The following is a 22785-nucleotide window of genomic DNA, read 5'->3' as shown; positions in this document are numbered from 1 at the left end:
ATACTCATCAATGCGTCGCAGTAACATCACAAAATTCTTTAACTAATCCAATCTTACAAGCGGGTAAAAATTGTTGGGTTTTCTGGAAAATAGTTTGAAGGTGAAAGATTATACTACACGACTGGTTATGGTGAGATTCTGCAGTTCAACTGCCATTACCATTAATATTTACTGTCGCCAATAAACACTATATGTTGTCTTATTGGTGGTGGATGAAAAGTGCATCAGAAATTCCTGATGTGTAGGATATACCAAAGGTTACCATTGCTGTTTTACTCTCATCGCCCTTGGGAAATGGTCTATCTGTTTTTGTACTCAATTGGAGCTTCTGCCAAATAAGAACTAAACTGTTGCAAAATTACTTATTTCCTCTTTCTACCCCAACCTAATTTTATGCTTGTGTGTTGAGTCTGCAAAATAATGGATACCTGGGAGTGAGTTACAGGCAGGAATCTAATTGGGAGATTTAGGTGGTTTCTACTGTATATGGTACATAGGAACAAGAGTAGGCCATTCAGCCCATCAAGCCTGTTCCACCATTCTATGAGATCATGGCCTATCTATACCTCGACTCCAATTACCCGCCCTTGCCCCATATCCCTTGATATCCTTACCTCACAAGTGATTCCTGGGAGTGAGTTATCGATGGGAATTTAGTTGAGGGCTTCATATCGCTTTAGCTCGTGTACACAAAATGTAGAGCTCAAGTGGCTTTTAAATGCAACCCAAGTTTTGAAATAACTTGCTGGTGATTTTTACTCAAGATGCCACCGCAAACAATCGTCCACCCAAGGTAGTAATGCAAAAATTACCATTTGTCATTGATTGACATGGGTACATTCTCCATCCTGTGTGTATATATAACAACAACTTGCATGTTGTCGTTATATACACTTGCATCATAACAAATGAAGACACAATTAGCAATTCAGTGGTATAACTTTAGGAAATGTTCGCCCACAAATGTAGTCAGTTCACTTTACAGTATATTTTGTGAAGCGCTTTGAGATATCTCAACAACATAAAGCGCTAAATCAAATGTAAGGTTTGTTATTATGTTCGGAAATTTATTGAAAGGGCTTCAGTAAAACACGAATAAGATCTGAAAATTATTGAAATTTTTTTACGGAACATTGGTACAAGGAAACTGACCCATAAAGATGTGTTCTTAAAGCGTACTGTATTCTAATAGGATCGGGATCTCGGGAGAAGGGTGTTGGTAAGGGCAATCGCATGAGATTGTACTACACATGCAAGATAGATTTTAGTTTGCAGTTGAAGCATATTTCACAAAGTTGCCAATTCATGAGTTGTTCATGCAGGGACTTCATTTACATTGTGCAGGTTTTGTCCAATTGGCTGTTGCATATGAGTCCTTAGATATATATTTACTTGGAATTCTGAAACGGATAGTCTCCGAATGGCAATTAGTGTTTCTTTTAATGCTACATGTATGGATGTCCATGCAGGTCCATGTTAATTTTACCTCCTGCAACAGGAATGATGGTTTAATTACTTTGTGAGCCTTAAAAAATTAAAGCGTCTCTCAGGAGGTAGCATATTTCATGTTGCATTTGTCCCATGGGTTTGTTGTTGAATTAAATGCACAGGGCACTACAGTAGTAGTGTGTTTTTGTTGAAAAGTGATTGATAGATTGCGGAAACTAAGGTTTGGAAAGGGTGCTTTCTATTAGTCTCAGCGGTTACCAGGATTCATGGTTATGAAGAAAACATCAAGTTCCTTCCCGATTTCTGGATTGTGACTTATGAGTGACTGCTTTCAGGTCCTGTGTATTCACGTGTGTAATTCTATTTTGGAGACCCAAGAAAATGGTTTACTAATGTTTTTGATGTTGGGTCCTGCATTTTCCAGCCAACAGATTTAAAAGTGTAGGATTGGAGAGAAGATCTAGAAATTTTATTAATTAACCTGTCTGGACTTCCCTTTTCCCCTTAACACTGAACAAATCCTTCGTATTATTTTCATATGTAAAGCCAGCTCACTTTGCAGTATTTCACCCACAAAACATACAATCAATTCACTGAGGTTTGAGGTGTCTCGAAGGCGTGATGAGACGCTATATCAAATGCAAGGATTATTATTCTGTGAAGTGCTTAGAGACGTCTCAACAATGTGATAAGGCGCTCTATCAAATGCAAGTATTATTATTTACAAGGGCAAGACTGGTTGATATGCACCATTCGCCAACTCTTTTTTGCTGCTTATTTTCCTTGCTTCTCTCCTGTTATACATTGTTGGAAAGGATTGGAAGAATGTGCCAGGAAAAATGAAGTTATGGTGCATATGTTGGAGCTGTTTATTATAGGTATGGAGGATTTATGTCAGGAATCAGAACTCAACCCATGAGCAACTTAAAATGCTGCCATCTACACCAGAACAAAGAAAATTTCCCTTTTGTGTCTTGATCCAGTGTAAGGGATCACTTTAACGCAGAGTTTAGAGTTCATGCTTGGAAATTTGTGAGTGGCCAGGGAGTAGAGAGAGATTGAGCTTGGCTGGCCTCAGGTTGGAATTATATTTTATGCTGTAAATGCTTTTGTTTGTATCTTACAGGGTTTTTTATGGGCCAAACTGACATCGGGTTTGGATCTCTCTCTCTTTCTCTCTATCTCTCGGACAGGTTTTGATTTCCAAAGACTATGGAGAAACAACAGTTGGTATATGTAAAGCAGGAGGGCAGCACCCCACAGGGTTCAGGTAACCCTGCTGCATACTTTGTCATTCTCAAGCAAGGGCCTGGAAATGGTGGCAGTGAGACTAGCATGGTGGTGGCCAAACAAGAACTCGGAGGTGGCAGCTGTATTGCAGATCAAAGGAATGAGTCTGAGTCGGGGGCGAATGTTCATCCATTTGAATGCCGGTCTGGGAATGCCGTTGTCACCTTGGAGAACCAGGAGATGTGGAATCAGTTCTATAAGCGTGGCACTGAAATGATCTTGACCAAACATGGCCGACGCATGTTTCCAAACTGTAGCTTCTGTATCTGCGGGCTGGATCCATTCCGCAAATACATCCTGGTAATGGATATTGCTCCAGTGGACAATAACCGCTACAAGTGGAATGGCCGATGGTGGGAGGTGAATGGCAAGGCGGAACCACACGTCCTTGGGCGAGTTTACATTCATCCCGACTCGCCTTCCACTGGGAGCTACTGGATGAGGCAGCCCATCTCCTTTTGCAAACTGAAACTCACCAACAACACGCTAGACCAAGAGGGTCACATCATCCTGCATTCCATGCACCGTTACCTGCCACGCTTGCATGTCATCCCTGCTGACAAGCTCACCGATATAATTCCCCTCAATGGCCCAAACGTGCTCACCTTCACTTTCTCGCAGACTCAGTTTGTGGCTGTGACTGCATATCAGAACATCAAGATCACTCAGTTGAAGATCGACTACAATCCCTTTGCGAAAGGCTTCCGGGATGATGGACTCAACAGCAAGCCTATGAGAGATTTGAGGTACAAGGGCAGTGACTCAACAGATGAAGGCTGTAGTGATGATTCTAGTTCCTCCAGGGGTGTGCCAGCTGACTCCAGTGAACACTCAAAACTGAAAAGACCCTTTTCACCTTCCGAATACAGGAAGATGCAGGGTAGCACCCAGGCGTCTTTGGGGCCCAGTTTTGACGGGGAAATGTATAATACAGATGAGGAAGGGGATTTGGAAGCTGATGTATCAGGGAGTAATGAATTTAGTCTGGGAACTGGAATTGTGAAGAAAAAGAGAACAACTGAGAGGTAAGCAAAGGATAGGAAACCTGGAGCTCAATCTGTTTATTACTCCCATCCTTGCCAGGATCCACTGGCTCCCAGTTCCTCACAGAGATCGATTCCCAAGATCCTCACCCTGATCTCCAAATCCCTTCACGATCTTGCTCCCCTTCACCTTTGCAATCTCCTATACCCCACTTTCCTACCTGTGCCCTCTGCTCTCCTGACTGGTCTTGCTGCTCTTTCCTCATTCCTCACTCCCTCTGTCCAACCATTGGTGGTCATGCTTGTAGCCACTATTCCTCTGCTCTCTGGAACTGTGTCCCCAAATCTCTTCACCTTGAGCCCCCATATCCCTTCACTTTGTGCTTTCTCTCCCTTCAGTCATTTCCTCTTGAAAACCTAACAGTGATCGCGCCTTTGGTCAGACTAGCTCTTCTCCCTGCTTGTTGATTCACACCATCCGCAAGGCGTTTCAAGACATTATCCTGAGTGAATTGCATTATTTAAATGCGCATGTTTTTGCGATGTTTTTGTCAAATTGTCAAAGTCCATGAACTGCAAAAAATTCATTTTACAATGATGTTTGTTATGTTCCATTTTCCCCTTCCCGTTTTTGAATTCTAATAATAGTCATTACATTTGATATCAGGCCTTACATGTCAGGAGGATGCTCAAAGCGCTTTAGGGAATTTACTGTGAAGTGTGGTAACCGTATTTTATAGGTGAATGCAGCAGCCAATTTGCACACAGCAAGTTCCTGCAAGCAACCATGAAGTGAATGAACAATTTTATCTGGGGAACGGTTGGCCAGGGCAACAGGAGAAACTCACTTCTCCTTTCAAATAGGATTTTTAACATCCACCTGAACAGGCAAAGAGGCCCTCGGTTTAACGTCTCATCCGAAGGATAGATTATATAAGGATTATGATCACCAGATTAGGTAGCAAGCCCTCCACCCTGCAACACAAAGCATTCGCACACAAAGTGCAGTCATTTACACAGAGTTCGACAGAGGCGAAGTTGCTGCTGGAAAATGCCTGAAAAATGTGCCTCAACTCTTATCAACAGGTTGATGCCTACCTCCTTCACCAGTGTCATGATGGGGGATGGGGAAAGGGAGATAGAGAGAGACAAAGCACTGTAGTTGAAGCTTAATTGTTTTCAGGTAAATGACGCGTGGTCTCCTTAGATGATTTAGTTATCAGCCTGGCTCAGTCGGAGCACATTTGCCTCCCGAGTCAGAAGGTTGTGGGTTCAAGCCCCATGTCGGAAATTCGAACTCCTAATCTACGTTGACGCTCCAATACAGTGCTAGGTGAGTGCTGCGTTGCAGGAGGTGTTCACCTGCTGAGACGTTAAACCAAGGTCCTGTCTGCCTGTTCAGATGGATGTTAAAGGTTCCATGGCACTACTCGAGAAGGGAGTCTTATCCAACGTTGCTGCTTCCCCCTCCCATAAAATTATTAATTTGCTTCATACTGTTTGTAGAACAGAGTGGTAGTAGCTGCCATATTCACCCTCGAAAGTACACCAGTCAGAACAGGAAATTCTGTGATGCTTTTGAGACGTCTTCACATGAAACTCACTGCATTAAATCCAAAGATGATGATTATGTGGTTCGGATGGGGGAATTGAGGAAGGCTATGTTCCTCAGTTTATAGAACTCTTCCTAAAGTTTTGCAGGAAAAAATGCAAGATGGTCAGAATATATTGTCCATTGAACATTTCTAAAACTATTTGTAGCCTGTAAACCCAAGATCTGGATCAGGCAGGAAGCGGCTGATGACTCCAGCTTGTTTGTTTTAAGGCAGCTGCAACTACCCAGACAGAACATCCACCTCTCACTCCGGTAGGCTGCCACCTTCTCAGGAGGTGCACCATATGTAGAACAATTTGAGGAATATTGTCCAATTTGGCCCTGCACTCTGACCAGGAAATTGTACAAGGAAAAGTTGTAATCAATTGAAAGGATCTAAAACAGACAAAGTCACAATACTGTAGAATGCACATTAATTACAACGTTTCCAGCCCATTCTATCAGCGTGGGGTGCGTGTTGGTTAAAACATCCCGCATTTATCTGTTCAACACCTCATAGGTGTGCATAGTAACACAGTAAACGCCCCAAGAAGGTAAAAGGACCATTCACAAATGGATTCCATGTTTAGACAAGTTACTTAGAAATAGATCACATAGTAACCTTTCATAGAATCTAGTACAGGAATACAATTCTTGCATTTGATATTTTCAATAAATTGTGAAGTTGGGCATCTCAGCATTAGCATAATAGCTTTGATAATCTGACAAGATCATTTGATTAAGGCTCAGTATTTCTATCCCTTTTTTGATGGTTTTCAACCTCAGATTTGTGTGATCTTACCATTTCTCTCAATCCCTTTCTCTTTCAGAAACACATCTCGCTGCCTCTTGAACTTGTTTATAAAATCTACGTCAGTGACCTCTGACAATTATTTTCTGCAATTTTACCTTTGTTGTATGTTTTTTTAAAAAAATGCCTGTTCTTATTCTTAACTTCCTTTTTAATCCATGTGTCTTGGTGAAACATTCCTGTGCTCCCAATCTTGTCAAAATCCCTTTGTAACATTGAAACATCTTTTTAGGTCACCTCAGATTGCCACTATGTATAAATGCCTAAGATCCTAAATAGAAAAGCTTTGGTTACTTGTGGCAAAACCTATCCTTTCTTGTCTGTATCCTAGTTCAGATTCCCCATGCTGTTGCTGCCTTTCATCCAGTTTGAATGGCAAATTTAGTTGGCCCTTACCCTTATGTTATCCAGATTCATGCATTGTACCAGGAAAGTCCAAGCTTTGGATTGTTAACACTTGTGGGAAGTGTACAAGTGTACCAAATTGCAAGAGAGCAGCTGAGTCTTGCATTGCGAGTTGGCGGTGTGTGAGGGAGAGGGTTAAGGAAAGATACTGCTACAAATAACATGTCAAGGGGCATATATCACAATACAAGGCAGTAGTAGTAATAATAAAAATAATCATTGCATTTGGTGTTGTCTTTCATGCTGGGAAGACATCTCAAAGTGCTTCACAGGATTTACTGTGGAGTGACTGTATATTTGTAGCTGAATGTGACAGCTGAATTGTGCACAGCTATGTCCCACAAATAGCCATGAAATGAGTTTATTCCTGTAGCTCAATGGTTAGAGCACTCGCTTTGCAAGCGAGAGACCTGAGTTCAATTCCCGGCAGGTCAGGGCGAAACCTTGGGCAAGTTTCCTTACTCCACACAGATCCTAATAATAATCCCTCCAAAACCAAAAACAATAATAAATTGGTCATTTTCAATCTACGACTGTTTGTGGGACATTGCTGTGCGCAATTGGCTGCCGCGTTCGCCCACAAATATACAGTCAATTCACTTTACAGTGTGTTCTGTGAAGCGCTTTGGGACGTCCTCCCGACGTGAAAAGCGCTATATCAAATGCAAGGATTATTATTATTATTTAGGGAATTGTTGGCCCAGACACTGGGAGAAACTCCTTTCTTTTTTTGAATAGTGCCATGGGATCTTTAATGTCCACCGGAACAGGAACCTCGGTTTAACGTCCGGTCTTAAGGACAGCTCTTACAATATTACACCAACCCCCAGCACTGCAGTGGAGTGTCAGCTTAGACTCTGAGTTTAAGTCCTCACATGGAGCTTGAACCTACAACTGTCTGCTTGGAGGCAAGAGTGCTACAAACTGAGCCAGGCTGACACACCACTTTTCTTTACCATTATCAATGTACTACTAAGAACTATATAGCCTTAGCAATTTGATTGTTGTGTTTGAAGCAGATACTAGGTCAGAAAATCACCTGGTTTATTTCTTATTATGCTGTTACTGGAAGTTGGGAAGCTTTCTGATCATTGCATGGACGAGCAAAGTGCTTTAATGTTGGTTTCTTATTGCTGATATGTAGGGGGCTATCTTCTTTGAACAGGTGGGTGTGGAAAGAGAAGTAAGAAGGATATTTTGGAGATGAATTGTTTCCAAAGTTGCATGCTATAGTGTCTGTAGTCTGGTTCCTGAGCTGGGCAGGTCTGTAGTACTCCAGTACTGTTCATGACAAATCAGCCAGACTGGTTCATGAGCGAGTCTTGGAGGACCAGATAAGTCCTTGAAATTCAGTCGCTGAAATTCATATCACCCAGTGCCCATGGAAGTTGTAATGGTTGGTCCTAGCTGGGCAAGCGGTGAGAAGGTCATCTGTATTTGCGGGGGGAAACTGTGTGGATTTAGCTGGTTAAACTCCAGCAGCTACCCCAATGCACACTCAGGGATCTCAAGCCATGTCTTTTGCCAACCTGGGGCTACTTTCTACAAGATTAAGTGAGAAGGTTGTCTCTCTCTGAGAAAGAGTTCACACTGCATACCAAACAAATTGAAACTAGACATATGTAAAATTTCTGGTTTGGAGACTCGTACAGCATGGTGATGGGTTTCTGCGTGTGTCAGACACCTGGTTGACCCCAAAAAAACTAGGAGTCATTTCCTACAGTTTGGTTGGCCTTAATACACTAAGGATTTGCACATTCTTATTAGGAAATCCTATAAAAAGTATGCTATGGAGTTATTCTCAATATTAAAAGGGTTTATGAACTGACAGAAATCCCAACTAGAGCAAGCCTAGGTTCTGTTCTTCATAAATAAATGCCCCCATTCCAACAAAGTTCGATGCATGATTTTATTGATAGGCTTTATCTGGCTGCTGGAAGAGGTGGTTGTTAATTGGGCATTGAGCTGGTGAGGTGGGGGTTGCAGTAGATATTTAGGGAATGGAGAGAGTTTTGGAGACATATGGTAAGGGAATCATTAAGAAAAATATTATTTTCAAAATGTCAATGCTTACTGTTCACAAGAGAGAGGACAGTTTTTGAACTATAAAAATCTCTTGCGTTACTGACTGCAAGTAATTGGTCACTGTTTTTCAGTACTATGTTCCATTCCTCATGTATGTTGCAGCTACTGGAAAGTGAGCCAATCATAGGAAGACAGGAGTGAGTTCCAGGTCTGGGGTGGGCTGGGGGATAGGGGGGAAGCTGGTTATGATTCAAGCCACAAAGCTCGAGTCCACAAGTGCAAACCTTGAGCGTTTTGTGGCTAATGAGAGTCTGAGGTAAGACCCACAGATATCCTGCTCACATCCTAATGGCTGCATAATACAACTATCAGATTTTCACTGACACTCGTATCATTTTGAAGGTATTGGCAGAAGCTGCAGAAATGTTGATAGTGGATTATTGTGACTGTTTACTATTTATTGTTCGTTGCATTTTGATATCCTTTTTTTTTCTCTCCCAGCATTTTGAAAAGCCTCCCTAATGTTTGTTTAACACAGCCATCCAGTGTGGCATCATCTGAAGACCAGGCGCCTTTCAATATTATTATCAAGGAAGAACCACTTGATGACTATGAGTACTACCACACAACACACCAGGAGGGCTTTGACGGAGCTGGACTGAAATGTAAGGAGGAAGGTGACAACGATAGTGATGATGATTCCTCATCCAGTTATAGTATTCCAACGTTAGAGAGGCAGACGGATTGGATCCCCACTGAAGTTAATGCTGCTAAAAACGTCACTGGCGACCTGGATATGCCTGCCTTGGGGGCAAAAAAACGTCCGCCGAGCAGTCCTCCGGAAGCAGTAAAGGCCAAAATGCTGAAAACAGAGACTGGTAAAATGCCCATTGTTTACTTGGAACCATGTGCTATTACAAAGGGTACTGTCAAAATCTCTGAATTGCCGAAAAACCTCCTGTCACCATGTCGAAGGAACTGGATCCCTCTGCTCCCTCGTCCTCCCAGTCAGCCAGAGTCAGCTGGAAAATCTGTCACTTCTCCTGGCTCTGCTGAAAAATCCAAAGAGGGAAATGTGATGTCTTCTCTAGAGAAGGATCCCATGTCGGGAAGAACTAAGAAACGCAGGACTTCGGCAGCGGTACAGAAATTGGCAATTTCACGAGATATTCTGTCCAAAAAGTTAGCTGCAAAAGGTGATACATTGGCCAATGTGGTCAAAACCAATGCTTCTTCAAAAGCTTTCAGCTCCGGCATTTGGAGACCTCCGACGGGGGAGGCTGATTGTACAGAGGAGTCGACTCCATGTTCCACCCGCACTGTTTCTCCGAGTGTGTCAGAGCACCAGTCCAAGGGGAGAACTCGTCGACGGGTCCGAAACCGAAAGCTGCGTCTGTCAAGGAAATCGCTCTGCTTTACCTCAAAAGTAGCCCCTTCTCCAGCCTCCTCTGAACACTCGCTGGAGCACCCAGACCCCTTCCCTGATGTTACCCCAGACCTGGATGATGTGGAAGGGGTTACCTTTGTGTCCTATTCCTCTCAGGTGACAATAAAACACTCAAATGATAAGATAATCATTGATGATGTTTTTGTAACTATGTTTGGAGATGTGCAACTTGACCACCTTTAACATAATAATCCTTGCCTTTGATATAGCACCTATATCAAATATCACATCAATTCGAGCCAGACTCCACTGGCTGCCTATCACCGATCAGATCAATTTCGAGATCCTCACAATCGTCTCCAAATCCTTTCATGTCCTGGCACCTCCCACCTCTCTGACCTTCTTAGACCCTGGAGCCAAGGTTTGGTGAATTTGGTAGAGTCCTAGGGGTATTGAGGGGGTCAGAGCCAGAAGTGAGACATTGGTGGTAACCAAGAAGGATGGCTTGTCTTGCCCATATTTAGTCGAGGGAAATTGTGGCTCATCCAGGCTAGGTTAGTGTTGCTTTCCCCCAAACAATGATATTAAGCCTCTGTATTGGCATGGACGTTAGACACTTAGACTTGCTTACTTTGTTTGGCATGCAGGAAGCGGTCCTTGTCCTTTTAATACCCAGGTTTTAATTTGATGTGGTTTCTCTTGTCTGGGTAGTCTATGTCTGGGAGGAGGAGGAACTACATTGTCCTTTGGATTATATCTAATGGAATTGTCAGACTGCTTGTTTTCCACTAAACTACTAAGATTTTTCACTTTGGGCCTCACTGATCACACTTCAACACACGTACGATAACCAAGCAGTACTGTTATGTTTCTTGATGGCCGTCTCATGTTGAGTGTTCTTTCTGATTGTATGTACAGGATGCCCTCCAATCCCAACCGGTCGAGCAGATCCCAGAGGACTTGAATGATCCCACCCATCAGACAGGTACTGACTGAATCTACTTTCCTTCCTCCTATCTGTGTGTGCTGCAGCAAGAGCCCTTCACTCAGTTAAACCTTAATTTTTGCTCAGGGTAACATTTAGACCTGCATATCTGTTAAAAGATCCAAGAGGATCTTTATGAAGAGTACTATATAAATGCAAGTTGTTGCTCCGTGTCTTGTAGCTTTTTATTGGGTCGGTTTTGTTTGAACATTTAACTTTACACAGCTTTGTGGTATTTTGTGAATTCAGTGTAGGAATTAAATAACATCAAATTTTTAGAAAGTAATCTCTGTAACTAACAAAAGTAATCTTTCAAAGAGCTTTACTACACACAAAATTGTGGTGGAGTCCAGGGCTTTGGCAAGGCTTGAATTTGAGGAGCAAACTTCCGAATGTCGTTCTGCCCCACGGTAAACCACGGTTGTGTGCGTGATCTCCTTGCAGCTCCACAAGAAAATGATGGAGAGAAAATGGCGCGACTGGAGTTAGAGTTGATCGAGGAATTAGCCCAGTTAGACCCCCCAGCGATTGTGCATCCAGCCCTCGAAGCAGGTGATTGTTATTTTATCATAGATTCAAGGTTCCATCATCATGAATTGGTCAGCAGAGCACTTCAAACATTCACTTGGAAGGTCCGAGTTGCAAGTGGGTCACTTGCTCCCAGGCTAGACTGCTTGTCTGTTTCATGCACTTAATCTGCATGCAGTTAGAGTATGATCTGACCAAGAGTTACATCTGAGTGTTAATTATGATGGTGTGAATTTGGCTGCGTATTCTTTTGGTTTATGCTGCTAATGCCTGTGTTCTCCCTATAGCTGGTTTTAAGCTGAGCTCCTTGGTGCCAACATTAAGCCTAGACCTGAAGCGCTTAGGGGTGGTGATACCACCCTCACCGGCTACAGAGGTCAGATCTGCTTTTAGGGGAGTTACCCAAAGCCCTTCAGGTGAGCCAGTTGGTTCAAAGAGAAATGCATGCATAGCAGTATTGTGACGCCTGTATTCTATTGCATCGGAATTTCCAGTTTGTAGCAATAAAGTAAGAATCACTGATTTGTTGGCATGTGATCGAATCTATCACTGGCACCTGAGAGGCTTCCTGCCATACTCCTGCATGAGGAGCATGGACCTCAGACAGAGGATTAGTGGTCTGAAGAGAGGTTTTACTGCAATATTAGTGTGGAGGGGAAGCAGTCTGCAGTGTATGACTGCACACTACAGAGACTCTTTCTGTGAATGTGGGAGCATTCTGAGTGCTGGTTTGGGTTTAACATTTCTCTGAATCATAGAATCTTACACCAAAGATGGAGGCCATTTGTTCCATCATGCCTGTGCTGGCTGTTTGAAAGAGCTATCCAACTAGTCCCAATCCCCTGCTCTTACCGCATAGTCTTGCAAATTTTTTGAAACCCATTATCGAATCTGCTTCCACCACGCTTTCAGGCAGTGCATTCCAGATTGTAACAACTGTCTTGGTTAAAAAATACTTATCCTTGTCTCCCCTCTTTTGCCAATTATCTTGAATTGGTTCTTTTGCCAATTATCTTGAAACTGTGTCCTCTGGTTACTGACCCACCCACCAGAGTTTCTCCCCATCTACTCTTGATCAAAACACCCCCTCAATAGTTTGAACATTGAGTATGGTTTTATTGCTATTTTAGCTCAATCAGAACAACTAATATTTTAAAACATTAGTGTTGCTGATGTAGAATTTAAATTCTCTCCAGCTTTGTAAACTTATTAGTCTCTGCCTGTCACCGACCTTGGAGTAGCCATGTCAAACCGTCAGATTCCTGCAACATGGGAAACAATTAGGCTTACTGTGTTTTCCTACAAAACAGATGTTAAAGTAGGGGAATCCTGGACCTCTTCCTGTCCCCTACCCTATCCACCCCACCATCGTCAGGTAGGCTTCCAATCCTCCTCCCCACTCTCAGGAACTCCATCCCAGAGTCCCTCCGACTTGTTTCCTCTCTCACCTTGTTCAAGGTGCGTCTTAAGACCAATCATCTTTCCCCTCCCCATGCCCCTCGGCTCCCACCCCCAGGTCAACTTGGAGGAGTAGACTAGTTACTGGAAGCAAGAGTGTTTCCCACTGGGATCCTGTTAACCCTGCAAGCCCTAATGAGCAGGGTGATCGAGCTGGACAAGCAGTGGGAAGCTTGCCAGGCGGTACTCTCAATGGTAGGTTATGTGGTTTTAGCTGAATGTAAATTCCAGCAGTACCCCACAAACACTCTGGGGTCAGCAAGCCTTGGCTCTTCCTGTCCAGCACCTAATTTTCTCCGGAATTAGAAAAGCAGAGTGCGTCCCTCCAGGAAGGGAATGCACAATTCCATTTTTGACACAGGGAAATTTCCCTGTGTAAGTACAATACATAGGCGGAACCCTGTTGGGTTTGGATACAATTTCACATAGTGATGAGTTCCATTTATGTCAGATACCCAGCTGACCAAAAAAAAACAAAGATTTAAATAGTTTTTACTTATGCTCAAATTTTAAAAATAAGTAAATTTTGTTATACAAGTGTAGTTTTTAAGCTGATCTTTTAAAAAATATATATATAACTTCAATATTCTACAGACGAAGAGATTCCCTTTGTGTCCAGGACCGGGAAAACCAATGATTTCACAAAACTGAAGGGTTGGAAGCAGAAACTCGGCCAGCACTCAGGAGTTTCCACTTCCAAAATGACTGAAGCGAGTAAGTTTGTGCTGGGATGCTCTCTTGTGGATGTATGAACTGATCTGCGCATTGAATCGTACACATCACAGAGCAGAATAGGAGCATCGTGTCTGCAATGTTTATTCTTCACAAATTATTTTGATTGTGCGACATTGCTGCATGCAAACTGGCTGCCGTGATCACCAACAAAATACACACACATTACACTTAGCAATAATTCCTGTGAAACGTTCTCCCAAAGTCAAATGCAAAACTATTTTTATTATATTCTCCTGCTTACAACTCATGCTCCTCATACCCTCTGACATGTTCTTCAAACATCTATGCTAAAGCCCTGGCTGGCCAGACTAATGGGGGGTGTGGGGGGAGATCTGATATAATTACAACGAGGGAACAAGCATTTGCCGGATTTTTGGGACACCGNTTTTTTTCGATTCCCCAAAACGATGGTAAACACCAAACGGGTGCAAGTGTGTATTTTTGCTTAAAGCAATGATCACTGATGACCATAAGGCATAGGAGCAGGAGTAGGCCACTCGACCCTCGAGCCTGCCCTGCCATTTAATAAGATCGTGGCTGATCTTCTAACCTAATTCCATTTACCCATCCTATCCCCATATCCCTTCATCCCTCTATCCTTTAGAAATCTATCAACTTCAATCTTGAATATGTTCCACAAATTCACTACCTTCTGAGGGAAGAAATGTTTCCTCAAATCAATTCAAAAAGGCTGACTCTTAATCTTGAGACTATGACCTCTAGTTTTAGATTCTCCAACCAGGGGAAACAGTCTCACGGCATCTACCCTGTCAAGACCCTTAAGAATCTTATAGGTTTCTATAAGATCACCTCTAATTCTTCGATATTCTAGAGAATATAGGCCTAGATTACTCAACCTATCCTCATAGGTCAACCCCCTCATCCCAGGAACCAACCTGGTGAATCTGCATCCCCTCTAAGACGAGAATGACCTTTCTTAAATAAGGAGACCAAAACTGCACACAATATTCTAAGTGTGGTCTCACCAAGGCCTTATACAACTGCAGCAAGAATTCCCTACTCTTGTACTCTAACCCTTTTGTAACAAATGCCAACATGGCATTAGCCTTCCTAGTTGCTTGCTGTACCTGCGTACCAATGTTTTGTGACTGGTGTACAAGGACACCCAAATCCCTCTGAACACTAACACTACCTAGTCGCTCCCGCTCTAGAAAAAATCCGCTTTTCTATTTTTACTACCTAGGTGAATAACTTCACACTTTCCCACGTTATACTCCATCTGCCACCTTCTTGCCCACTCAACTAGCCTGTCTATTTCCGTTTGCATTCTTCATGCGTCATCCTCACTGCTTACTCTCCCACCTATCTTCGTATCGTCCGCGAATTTAGATATGTTTCCTCATCTAAATCATTGATATAGACTATATATAAGCTATAAATGCCTGTACTTTTGTTGAGGTGAGGCAGGCCCAGCTTTCTGGACTTGCTGAGAGAGACTAGATCTGAGCTATCAACAACAACAACAACAATTTTCATTTATATTGGACTCCTCACGCAGGGTAGCATCCCAGATCTCTTCAGCTGCTATTCTTCGTTTTGTCTCTTTTGAAGTAAAAACATTGAAAACTGAATGGCCCAAACCACCGTTTTTTTATTTTAATTTTGATTCATTTTTTAATTTAAATTTTAATTCATTTCTTAATTTTTTAAAAATTATAATTCATTATTCAATTTTAATTTTTTTTAAAAAAAATCCACTTTTGGCAGGCATTCGTAACATAGTGCCACGGGATCCTTAACGTCCAACTTGTACAGGGAGACGGATCTCAGTTCAACATCTCATCCAAAGGATATCAACTCCGATATTGCAGTGCATCCCCAGCACTGTTGGAGTGTTGATTTAGATGGGAGTTCAAAGTTCTGACATGGAGATTTCAACCCACAACATTCTAGCGTTTAATTATAGTAGTAACGCATTCTCTCCATATCCAATTGGCATATCCAATTCTCACAATAGCAAAGAAGCGACCCCTTAAATTCTACTGACCTTCTAAATAGCTGTCCATATTGTCCCATGGTAATTTGCCAATGACTGCATATCCTGTTGGTATATCTCAGTGGGGGGAAAAGGAGGAGAAATCTCCCTTGGAATATTTTCCTTTGAATAGATCAACAGTAATCGTGAGTCAACTGCAATAACAAAATTAATTTATCTTGGTTCTAGTTCCAGGTTCCAGCCTACAATCAGCTATGAAGAATCGCTCTGCCTTCTTAAGTGACAAACTAGATGAATACTTAGAAAACGAAGAGAAAATTATCAAACAACGAGCTGCTCTCTGTGATGGCAAAATGTTACCAGTTGCGTACCGAATGCCAATTAAAAGTTCCAGTTACGTGCGAACGCTGGACAGCGTACTAAAGCATCGGAAATCCATTGTTACCCGCATAGGCTCCCGATCGAATAGAGCCTCGCCTCAGAAGCCCAGCTCAGGTGCCTCTGAATCGAAAGCTGTTAAACACAGTGTGAAAGTGGCAAGGTCCTGCCCGGCTGGCAAAGAGCCAGGGAGGACCCCCGGAAAACTGGGGGCCGCATCCAAATCGCCAGTTAAAAACTCCAAGTCTCGGCTTTTGTCGACCTTCCTGAGACCACCTGGGTTGTCCAAGAAGCAGTTGAAGTTACTGGATTTGGAGAATAGCGCTCTCTGGGAAGGGAAACCAAGGACCTACGTGACAGAGGAGCGAGCAGAGACGGCCCTTGTGACACTGCTCACAGCACAGGTATCTACTCAGCTTTGTACCGAGGGAGAAATACTAGGAGAAAGTGGAGCTGGTTCTTAATTTTAAAAAAATCTAAATCCTTCCTACAACTTCCAACTGCCTACTCACTGTAATTCCAAGATATAGAACGTTACACCACAGAAATGTGTTTCGTCTGTCAAGTCTAGTTTTTTTTTAATCACATGAACCTGCTCTCTTAACAGTTTTCTTTCTCCTCATCTCTCTGAATGATTGATGGACCTGACAGAGGTGTTTATTATTATAATAATAATAATCCTTGCATTTGGTATCACGTCTTTGAGGCGTCTCTAACCTGGAGTGCCTCTACCTCACCATTCCTTCCCCTCCTTAAAGCCCAACTTTTTTTGAATATCCTTTTGGTCACCTTTCCATCATTCCCCACCCCCTCCCCGCCCCCTCAGCTAACCCCACCTCTGTGAGTCGTCGTCCTGATGAGAATGGTTGTTGACAAGAGGCCGCATCTCAAATAAAAATAGAATGTCCTGGAAATGTTCATGTTAAAAATTATGGAAAAAGCTTACTGTTACATTATCAGTTTGTGAAGGCGCTACATTGCTTTCTGTTAGAATTGACAATGCGTCTATTCCGCTCCACTAGGGAACACTTTCATCCAAGAACCGGCGAGTGATCACAAAACGGCCGCCGCCATGCAAGAACGAGTTCTGCCGCTTGGGCTGCATCTGTGATAGTCTGTCACACGTGAAAGAGCCGCCCGAGCATTGCCGCAAGCCGGAGTGCATGTTGAGCTGCAAATGCCAGAAACACAAGGGTATGATATACAAGGCACCACTTGGGAAACGGAAAAAACTGAGCAAACCGTTGCGGGGGGATTTGATCTTCTACGATGCCTTAGCAGACGATGACGAGTGGAAACCCAGAGTCAGGAAGAAGAAAAGGAAGAAGATGGATTATGGTTAGTACCCAATATAAAGGCATCATTCTCTATTTCACTGTCCACTTTGTCCGGTTGACTCGGTTCAAGTCAGCATTTAGCTTTCAAACTTAGAATCTTTAACAACCAATAATCCCAAGGGCAAGCCTGATGACGTAGTGGGGAGAGCTGCAGTTTACAGGCTAGGAGCTAACTGATTTGAATCACAGTCCGTGCTGAGTTTGCCGGTCTCAACTAGGGCTGCAAGAAGAGACTAAGTTTGTGCTGGGCTTTGCAGGGTGAGAAACGGTTGAACTCAACAGGCTTCCGGATCCTTGTTCCTCTGTAGCACTCTACTGTGCATGTGTTACAGCTGGATGGGGAGAGGTCAGGCTTGGCTGTGACACCCTCTGCAATTGAGTGTTCTCCTGACACTCACTACTAAGGCTCATGCATGAACAGCAGCCATTTGTGCGGGGTACCAGAGGAATACAGTAACCGTAGAACCGTAATCCAGCAAGAGGAGGCCAGACCAGAAACAAAGAAGCATGTGTCAGCGGGGAGACAATTAGAACAATAAATGGACTTTTTTAAAAAATCTCAAAATGGGCAGAGAGGTGTAGATGGGATGGTGTGCAGGAATAAGGTGAACACTAGTGGAATTGTACCTCGGATTGTTCACTTGTTAAAACTTGCTGAGCGAGAAGTTATGTAATGATATGCAGGTCTGAGATTTTAAGGGAGGGGAAGATTGGGAAATGTAAAAAGAACCAGTTCTGTGCTACTAGAGGGAGTTAAACCAGATCACACCCAGAGGAAGAAACCTCCTGGTCGTGAAACATGAGTACTTAGAATCGTAGAATTATACAGCACAGAAGGAAGGCATTCGGGCCATTTTGTCTGTGCCGGCGCTTTGAGAGAGCTGTCCAAATTAATCCCACTCCCCCAGACACTTGTTGATTATTGTGCCAACCATATCTTTCCCTTGCAGCGGGCCCTGAACCTGAGGAACCTGTGCGCACATTTCCGCTGTGGATACGCCAGGAGGGAGAGGTGGATCCGGAGCCAGTGTACACCACACCTAACGTGGAATCGCTTCACACTAGCAAGTGTTCCTCTGTGTCCCAGCCATCATCTCCATTTAGTCCAAAAGAGTCTGGTGACTCCACAGAGGAGAACACAGTGGTGTCAACACCCTCTGACTCCTCAAAGCATTCCGAGGTAAGCAGGATATGTGGAGGAGTTGGAAATTGTGTACCTACACACAGGTTAATAGGTTAGTTAGCAATTTCAAGCTGGATTTACAAAATGATCCAAATTTATTAAACCTCCCACCTTCCCCTTTGGGAAACGACATATTGAGGAAGTTCCTCTTAAAATTCTTATCTGCTACTCGACTTCCAACAAGTGGAAATAGCCCGGCAACATCCATCTTATCAAATCCTTTCATATTTTGAAACACCTATCAGAGCCCCTTCTCATTCGTTTCAACTCTAGAGAGTAAAAGCTGCAACAGGTTTTTCTTGATAGCTGTATCCACTCATCCCTGGGAACATTCTTGTAAACCTATTTGTAATGCATCGTTGATACAAGTTAACTGCTGTGATTTCCTAAGTAACATTCACTTCAATTCTAATTGATCTCAGTAACAGAAGCTTAATGTGAAAGGGATGCTATCAATGGAAGTTGTCGTCAATCCCTACGTCTACATTAGTGGCATTTAACCTGTGGGGTCTTGCACTTTCCATACTGGGTGTGTTGTATGTACAAGAGCTCTCCCAGGCAATGTAATGTGATCAAAAGATCCCATTTTTTTAATGATAAGCATATAATAGACTCCAACATGCCTTCTGTATTCTATCTGAGGTGCCAGGCAGTTGATCAGAGTTGGCAAGCTACTTACTGGTTATGTGTACAGCGAAGTATTGTATATCCATACACCAAATAACTGCATTCTGCTGACCCCCATCAGGACTGAAATATTTGGGGTGAAATGTGATCTGTAACTGTGTGTATAACTTGTGAGAGTTTTTTTCCATGCTGGTTTGAAATGGCAGTATGAGGTTGAGAGAGGAAGTCTATGAGCCCGAGGTTCCAGTGAGGCAGACCAAGAGAATCGCACTATAATTTATGTATTACACACACAAGTGCAAACTGGATCTACATTGTGTTCAGCATTTGAAGGATTCATCTCCTGGATGGACTGTTTAAAATGTTCTTTTATTTCTGCCTCTCTTCGAGGCTGAAGACGAGAAGGACCCAGTGTACTTGTACTTTGAGAGCATGATGACGTGTGCACGAGTGCGAGTCTTCGAACGCAAGCAAGTTGAGAGGACAATGAACTGCACCTGCGTCTCAAAGCACTCCTGTGGGCGGGTAATTAAACTGTACTCCTGTACCTCTGTACTTGCAACACTGTTAGATCTCCTGTCGTACAGGTGAGGGGTACCTAGATGTTGAAACATTGTTACATCATCTGTAGTACAGGTGAGGGGTACCTGTTACTGCAACAGCAACAACAACTTGCATTTATATACTGCCTTTCGTGCAGGGCAGGGTCTCGGAGCGCTTAACAGTGGCAGAGCCTGATGCCAAGCCGGGGGGAGGGAGGAGGTGACTCTAAGCAAGGTCGGAGAGGAAGGTCTTCAGATGTGATCAGGAAAAAGGGGGAAGGAGGGGGCAAAGCGGAGGGATTGAGGGAGAGAGTTCTGAAGTTTGGGGGCATAGTGGCTGAATGTATTACATTGTTGGGTTGGGAGATATATTACAAGACAGTAATTGTATCAATAACTTTATGTGGTCAAGATAACCTCTGCTTATGCCTCGCTCTGAAGCACTTCTAGATTATTACACAGCATTAATGATCTTCTGCTAACACATGGTGAGAGGGAAGAATCTACTCATTTGTAGTTTGTCTGTGTTATGTCTGTGGTTCATATATAAAGCACGTAGAGTAATAAGGAACTTATGTCAAGTATTAAACAACTTGTGTATCTGAATGTCACACATGAACAGGTACAGTGCCAGTGCCTTGGGATGGATTTAAAATGAGTGAGCTCTTTGTCCCAAATTTCTTGATGTGCGCGTTTAATTCTAAGTTTCAGCCAGGCTCCCACTTTACTGATTGATGCCACTTTGTTTCTATGAGGGTGTTCAAGATTATCTGTCTTGATGTTTCTAGGAAAACAACACACCCAGTAAGGTGACTGACAGTGGAAAGAGCAGTCCATGTAAATTAAAGCAGCCATCTGACAACACAGAAGGTAAAATATTTTCTTTATAAAAATATTGTATGTACTAATCCCTGATAGATAGTAGTGAAATGAAAGGTGGGATGAGGGGGTGTTTGTGCAGATGGAACTGTAGGACCTAAGCATGAGTTAAGTCACCATTACCCACAAGTTCCACATAATAGTGAGCCTATTGGATGCTGCACTGCACTGGCAGGCTAAACAACATTGACGTCTATTCATGCAGCTTGCTAGTTGAAAGCAAACATAGATGCATTTAAGAGGAAACTAGATATACAGTTGAGACAGTAAGGAGTGGGTGAAGACTCGTGGAGTATAAACACCAGCATGGACTAGTCGGGCCAAATCATCTGTTTCTGTGCAGTACAATCTATGTAAGGATGTTCAGGGAGTATGACGCACATGAAAATGTCAAATAATGACATTAATATATGAACGAATAATTTTTAGCATTTGATGTGTATTGAATCCCAGTATGCTGTTTGTTTGGCCAGCTTTGGGGCTATTAATTTCTGTTAAAGGGCAGGACTGTGTGCAAAGAATGAAAGAGCTTATGCTGTAACTCATGTTCTGTTTGTTTCTACTGAGGCCGATATCTATGTTTCAGTATGTCTCCAGTTTCCTATATCAAAAGAAAAACATTTTCTTCATTTTAGCATCATCTACACACTCAAAGATTAAGTCCAAATACCTCTGGGCTGTTGGGATTTTCCTGCCCTGTAAGAAATTCCTATCGCTCTGTTTTCAGGGTGTCTTGCTGGGTTGAGCAATAAACCGAGTTTGGCTCCCATTTTTCACTTTCACACCGTTGATCAGTTTAAGCTAAGAGCTACTTTCCTTTATTACAAAATATGTTTGTTTAGATTCAAAGACTGTTTTCAGTGATCAGCGAGAGAATCTTTAGACCAGTTTGCCTTTTGCAGATGAACATATCAATGTCTTTTTTGTCTCCAGCTTATCACATCAAATAAAATCAATTGCTTTCGGGCTTTTTTTCAGGACAATCAGAGAACTTGACAGAGAGGAGTTCAAAGTCCCCATGCATTGCTGAGGTACAGGCATTGCAGGAAGCTGAGAGCACTGACCATGCTCCTCAGGCTGATGATTCACCTCAGGCTGATGGTTCTCCACATGCTGATGATTATCTTGATTATTCAAGTCCAGGAGAAGTAAGAGAGAATGAATACTTTCCAGACTCCAAGAGCGAAACCAAATTGATTGAGATCATTTCCGATTGTGACTGGGAGGGGGAGCGTTCCAAGATCCTCGGCGTTATTGCCCGACAGAGTGCCAGCCTGAAATCGGTAGAGAAAGTCAGCATTGGAAACTTCGTTCTTGAGATTGTATCAAATACTGAGAATGATGGAGCCTCTTTCACTCGACACGGTCCTGTTTTCAACTCCAAGGTGAAGATATCACAGCTCAATGACCGAGGAAAAGATGGGAAATTCTCAGCTCACACAGTATCCGTTGAGAGAATTTCCACATCCTCCAAGGACCAGATTAAACGTCCACCGACTAACAGTCAACTGATGGCTCCCAAAGAGAAGCAATTTTTACCGAGCATCAGTAAATCCGGAGGGAAAGGATTCTCATTCTACAACTATTTACGTTCAAAATTCAAGGCAAAGCCCGGCGAAGTATCCTCTAGCAATTTGGGGAAATGTGGCATGATTGAGGTGTGTGGTAGGGGAAAGAGAATAATCAGTGATCTCTCTTAACAAATATCAACAATAACTTGCATTTATATAGTGTCCCTCAGCATTGAAATTATATCATTCGTGTAACATAAGTGTTTAGCGTGGTGCATGTTTTACAAGTAAGTGAGTGGCAGACCGGTTAAGAAATATTGAACATTTATTACAAATTAGAAATTATATTTATCTTACCAAGTGTACATAATAGACATAGACAATATGCTCTTTATAGATAATCTGTATGCTTCACATACCACGCTTTTTGTCATTGGTATTTTGCTCATTACCCATTTAATACAATAAAAATAATAATCCTTGCATTTGATAAAGCGCCTTATCGTGTCGTTGAGATGTTGCAAAGCGCCTCACAGGATGTACTGTAAAGTGTATTTTGTGGATGAAACAGTAAGCCCTGAGGGTAATAAGCAGAAAATGGGGAGAAGTAAGCCTAGCACTAAATCATAGACCACTGTTTTCTTCCCCCTCCCCTCCCTCTTCCCAAACCCCACGAAGAAAGGGGCTCCCCTCTCCAGCGGGAACTTGCTTTTTGTGAGTA

The 22785-nt window shown here is 42.8% G+C and overlaps 1 protein-coding gene across 6 annotated transcripts in view; it reads left to right on the top strand.

Moving 5' to 3' along the window:
• The window catches only part of mgaa (MAX dimerization protein MGA a), a 46456-nt gene that overhangs the window by 8235 nt on the left and 15436 nt on the right, over window positions 1–22785 (top strand). For 2 of the 6 annotated variants that reach the window (XM_042337941.1, XM_007889547.2), the window contains exons 2-13: window positions 2576–3764; window positions 9059–10100; window positions 10863–10929; window positions 11374–11481; window positions 11745–11873; window positions 13510–13629; window positions 15836–16389; window positions 17008–17323; window positions 18273–18502; window positions 19523–19657; window positions 20463–20544; window positions 21532–22211. In XM_042337941.1, coding sequence (XP_042193875.1) covers window positions 2662–3764; window positions 9059–10100; window positions 10863–10929; window positions 11374–11481; window positions 11745–11873; window positions 13510–13629; window positions 15836–16389; window positions 17008–17323; window positions 18273–18502; window positions 19523–19657; window positions 20463–20544; window positions 21532–22211 — 4566 coding nt within the window. In that variant the 5' untranslated portion in view covers window positions 2576–2661. The remainder of the gene's footprint in view (window positions 1–2575; window positions 3765–9058; window positions 10101–10862; window positions 10930–11373; window positions 11482–11744; window positions 11874–13509; window positions 13630–15835; window positions 16390–17007; window positions 17324–18272; window positions 18503–19522; window positions 19658–20462; window positions 20545–21531; window positions 22212–22785) is intronic. The other 4 variants (XM_007889548.2, XM_007889546.2, XM_042337938.1 and 1 more) reach the window with 3 other exon arrangements.

The sequence above is a fragment of the Callorhinchus milii genome, unplaced genomic scaffold (genome assembly GCF_018977255.1).
Source record: "Callorhinchus milii isolate IMCB2004 unplaced genomic scaffold, IMCB_Cmil_1.0 Scaffold9, whole genome shotgun sequence".
Lineage (NCBI taxonomy): Eukaryota > Metazoa > Chordata > Chondrichthyes > Chimaeriformes > Callorhinchidae > Callorhinchus > Callorhinchus milii.
The sequence above is the reverse complement of the archived record's forward strand: the minus strand, read 5'-3'. Positions and strand labels throughout refer to the sequence as shown.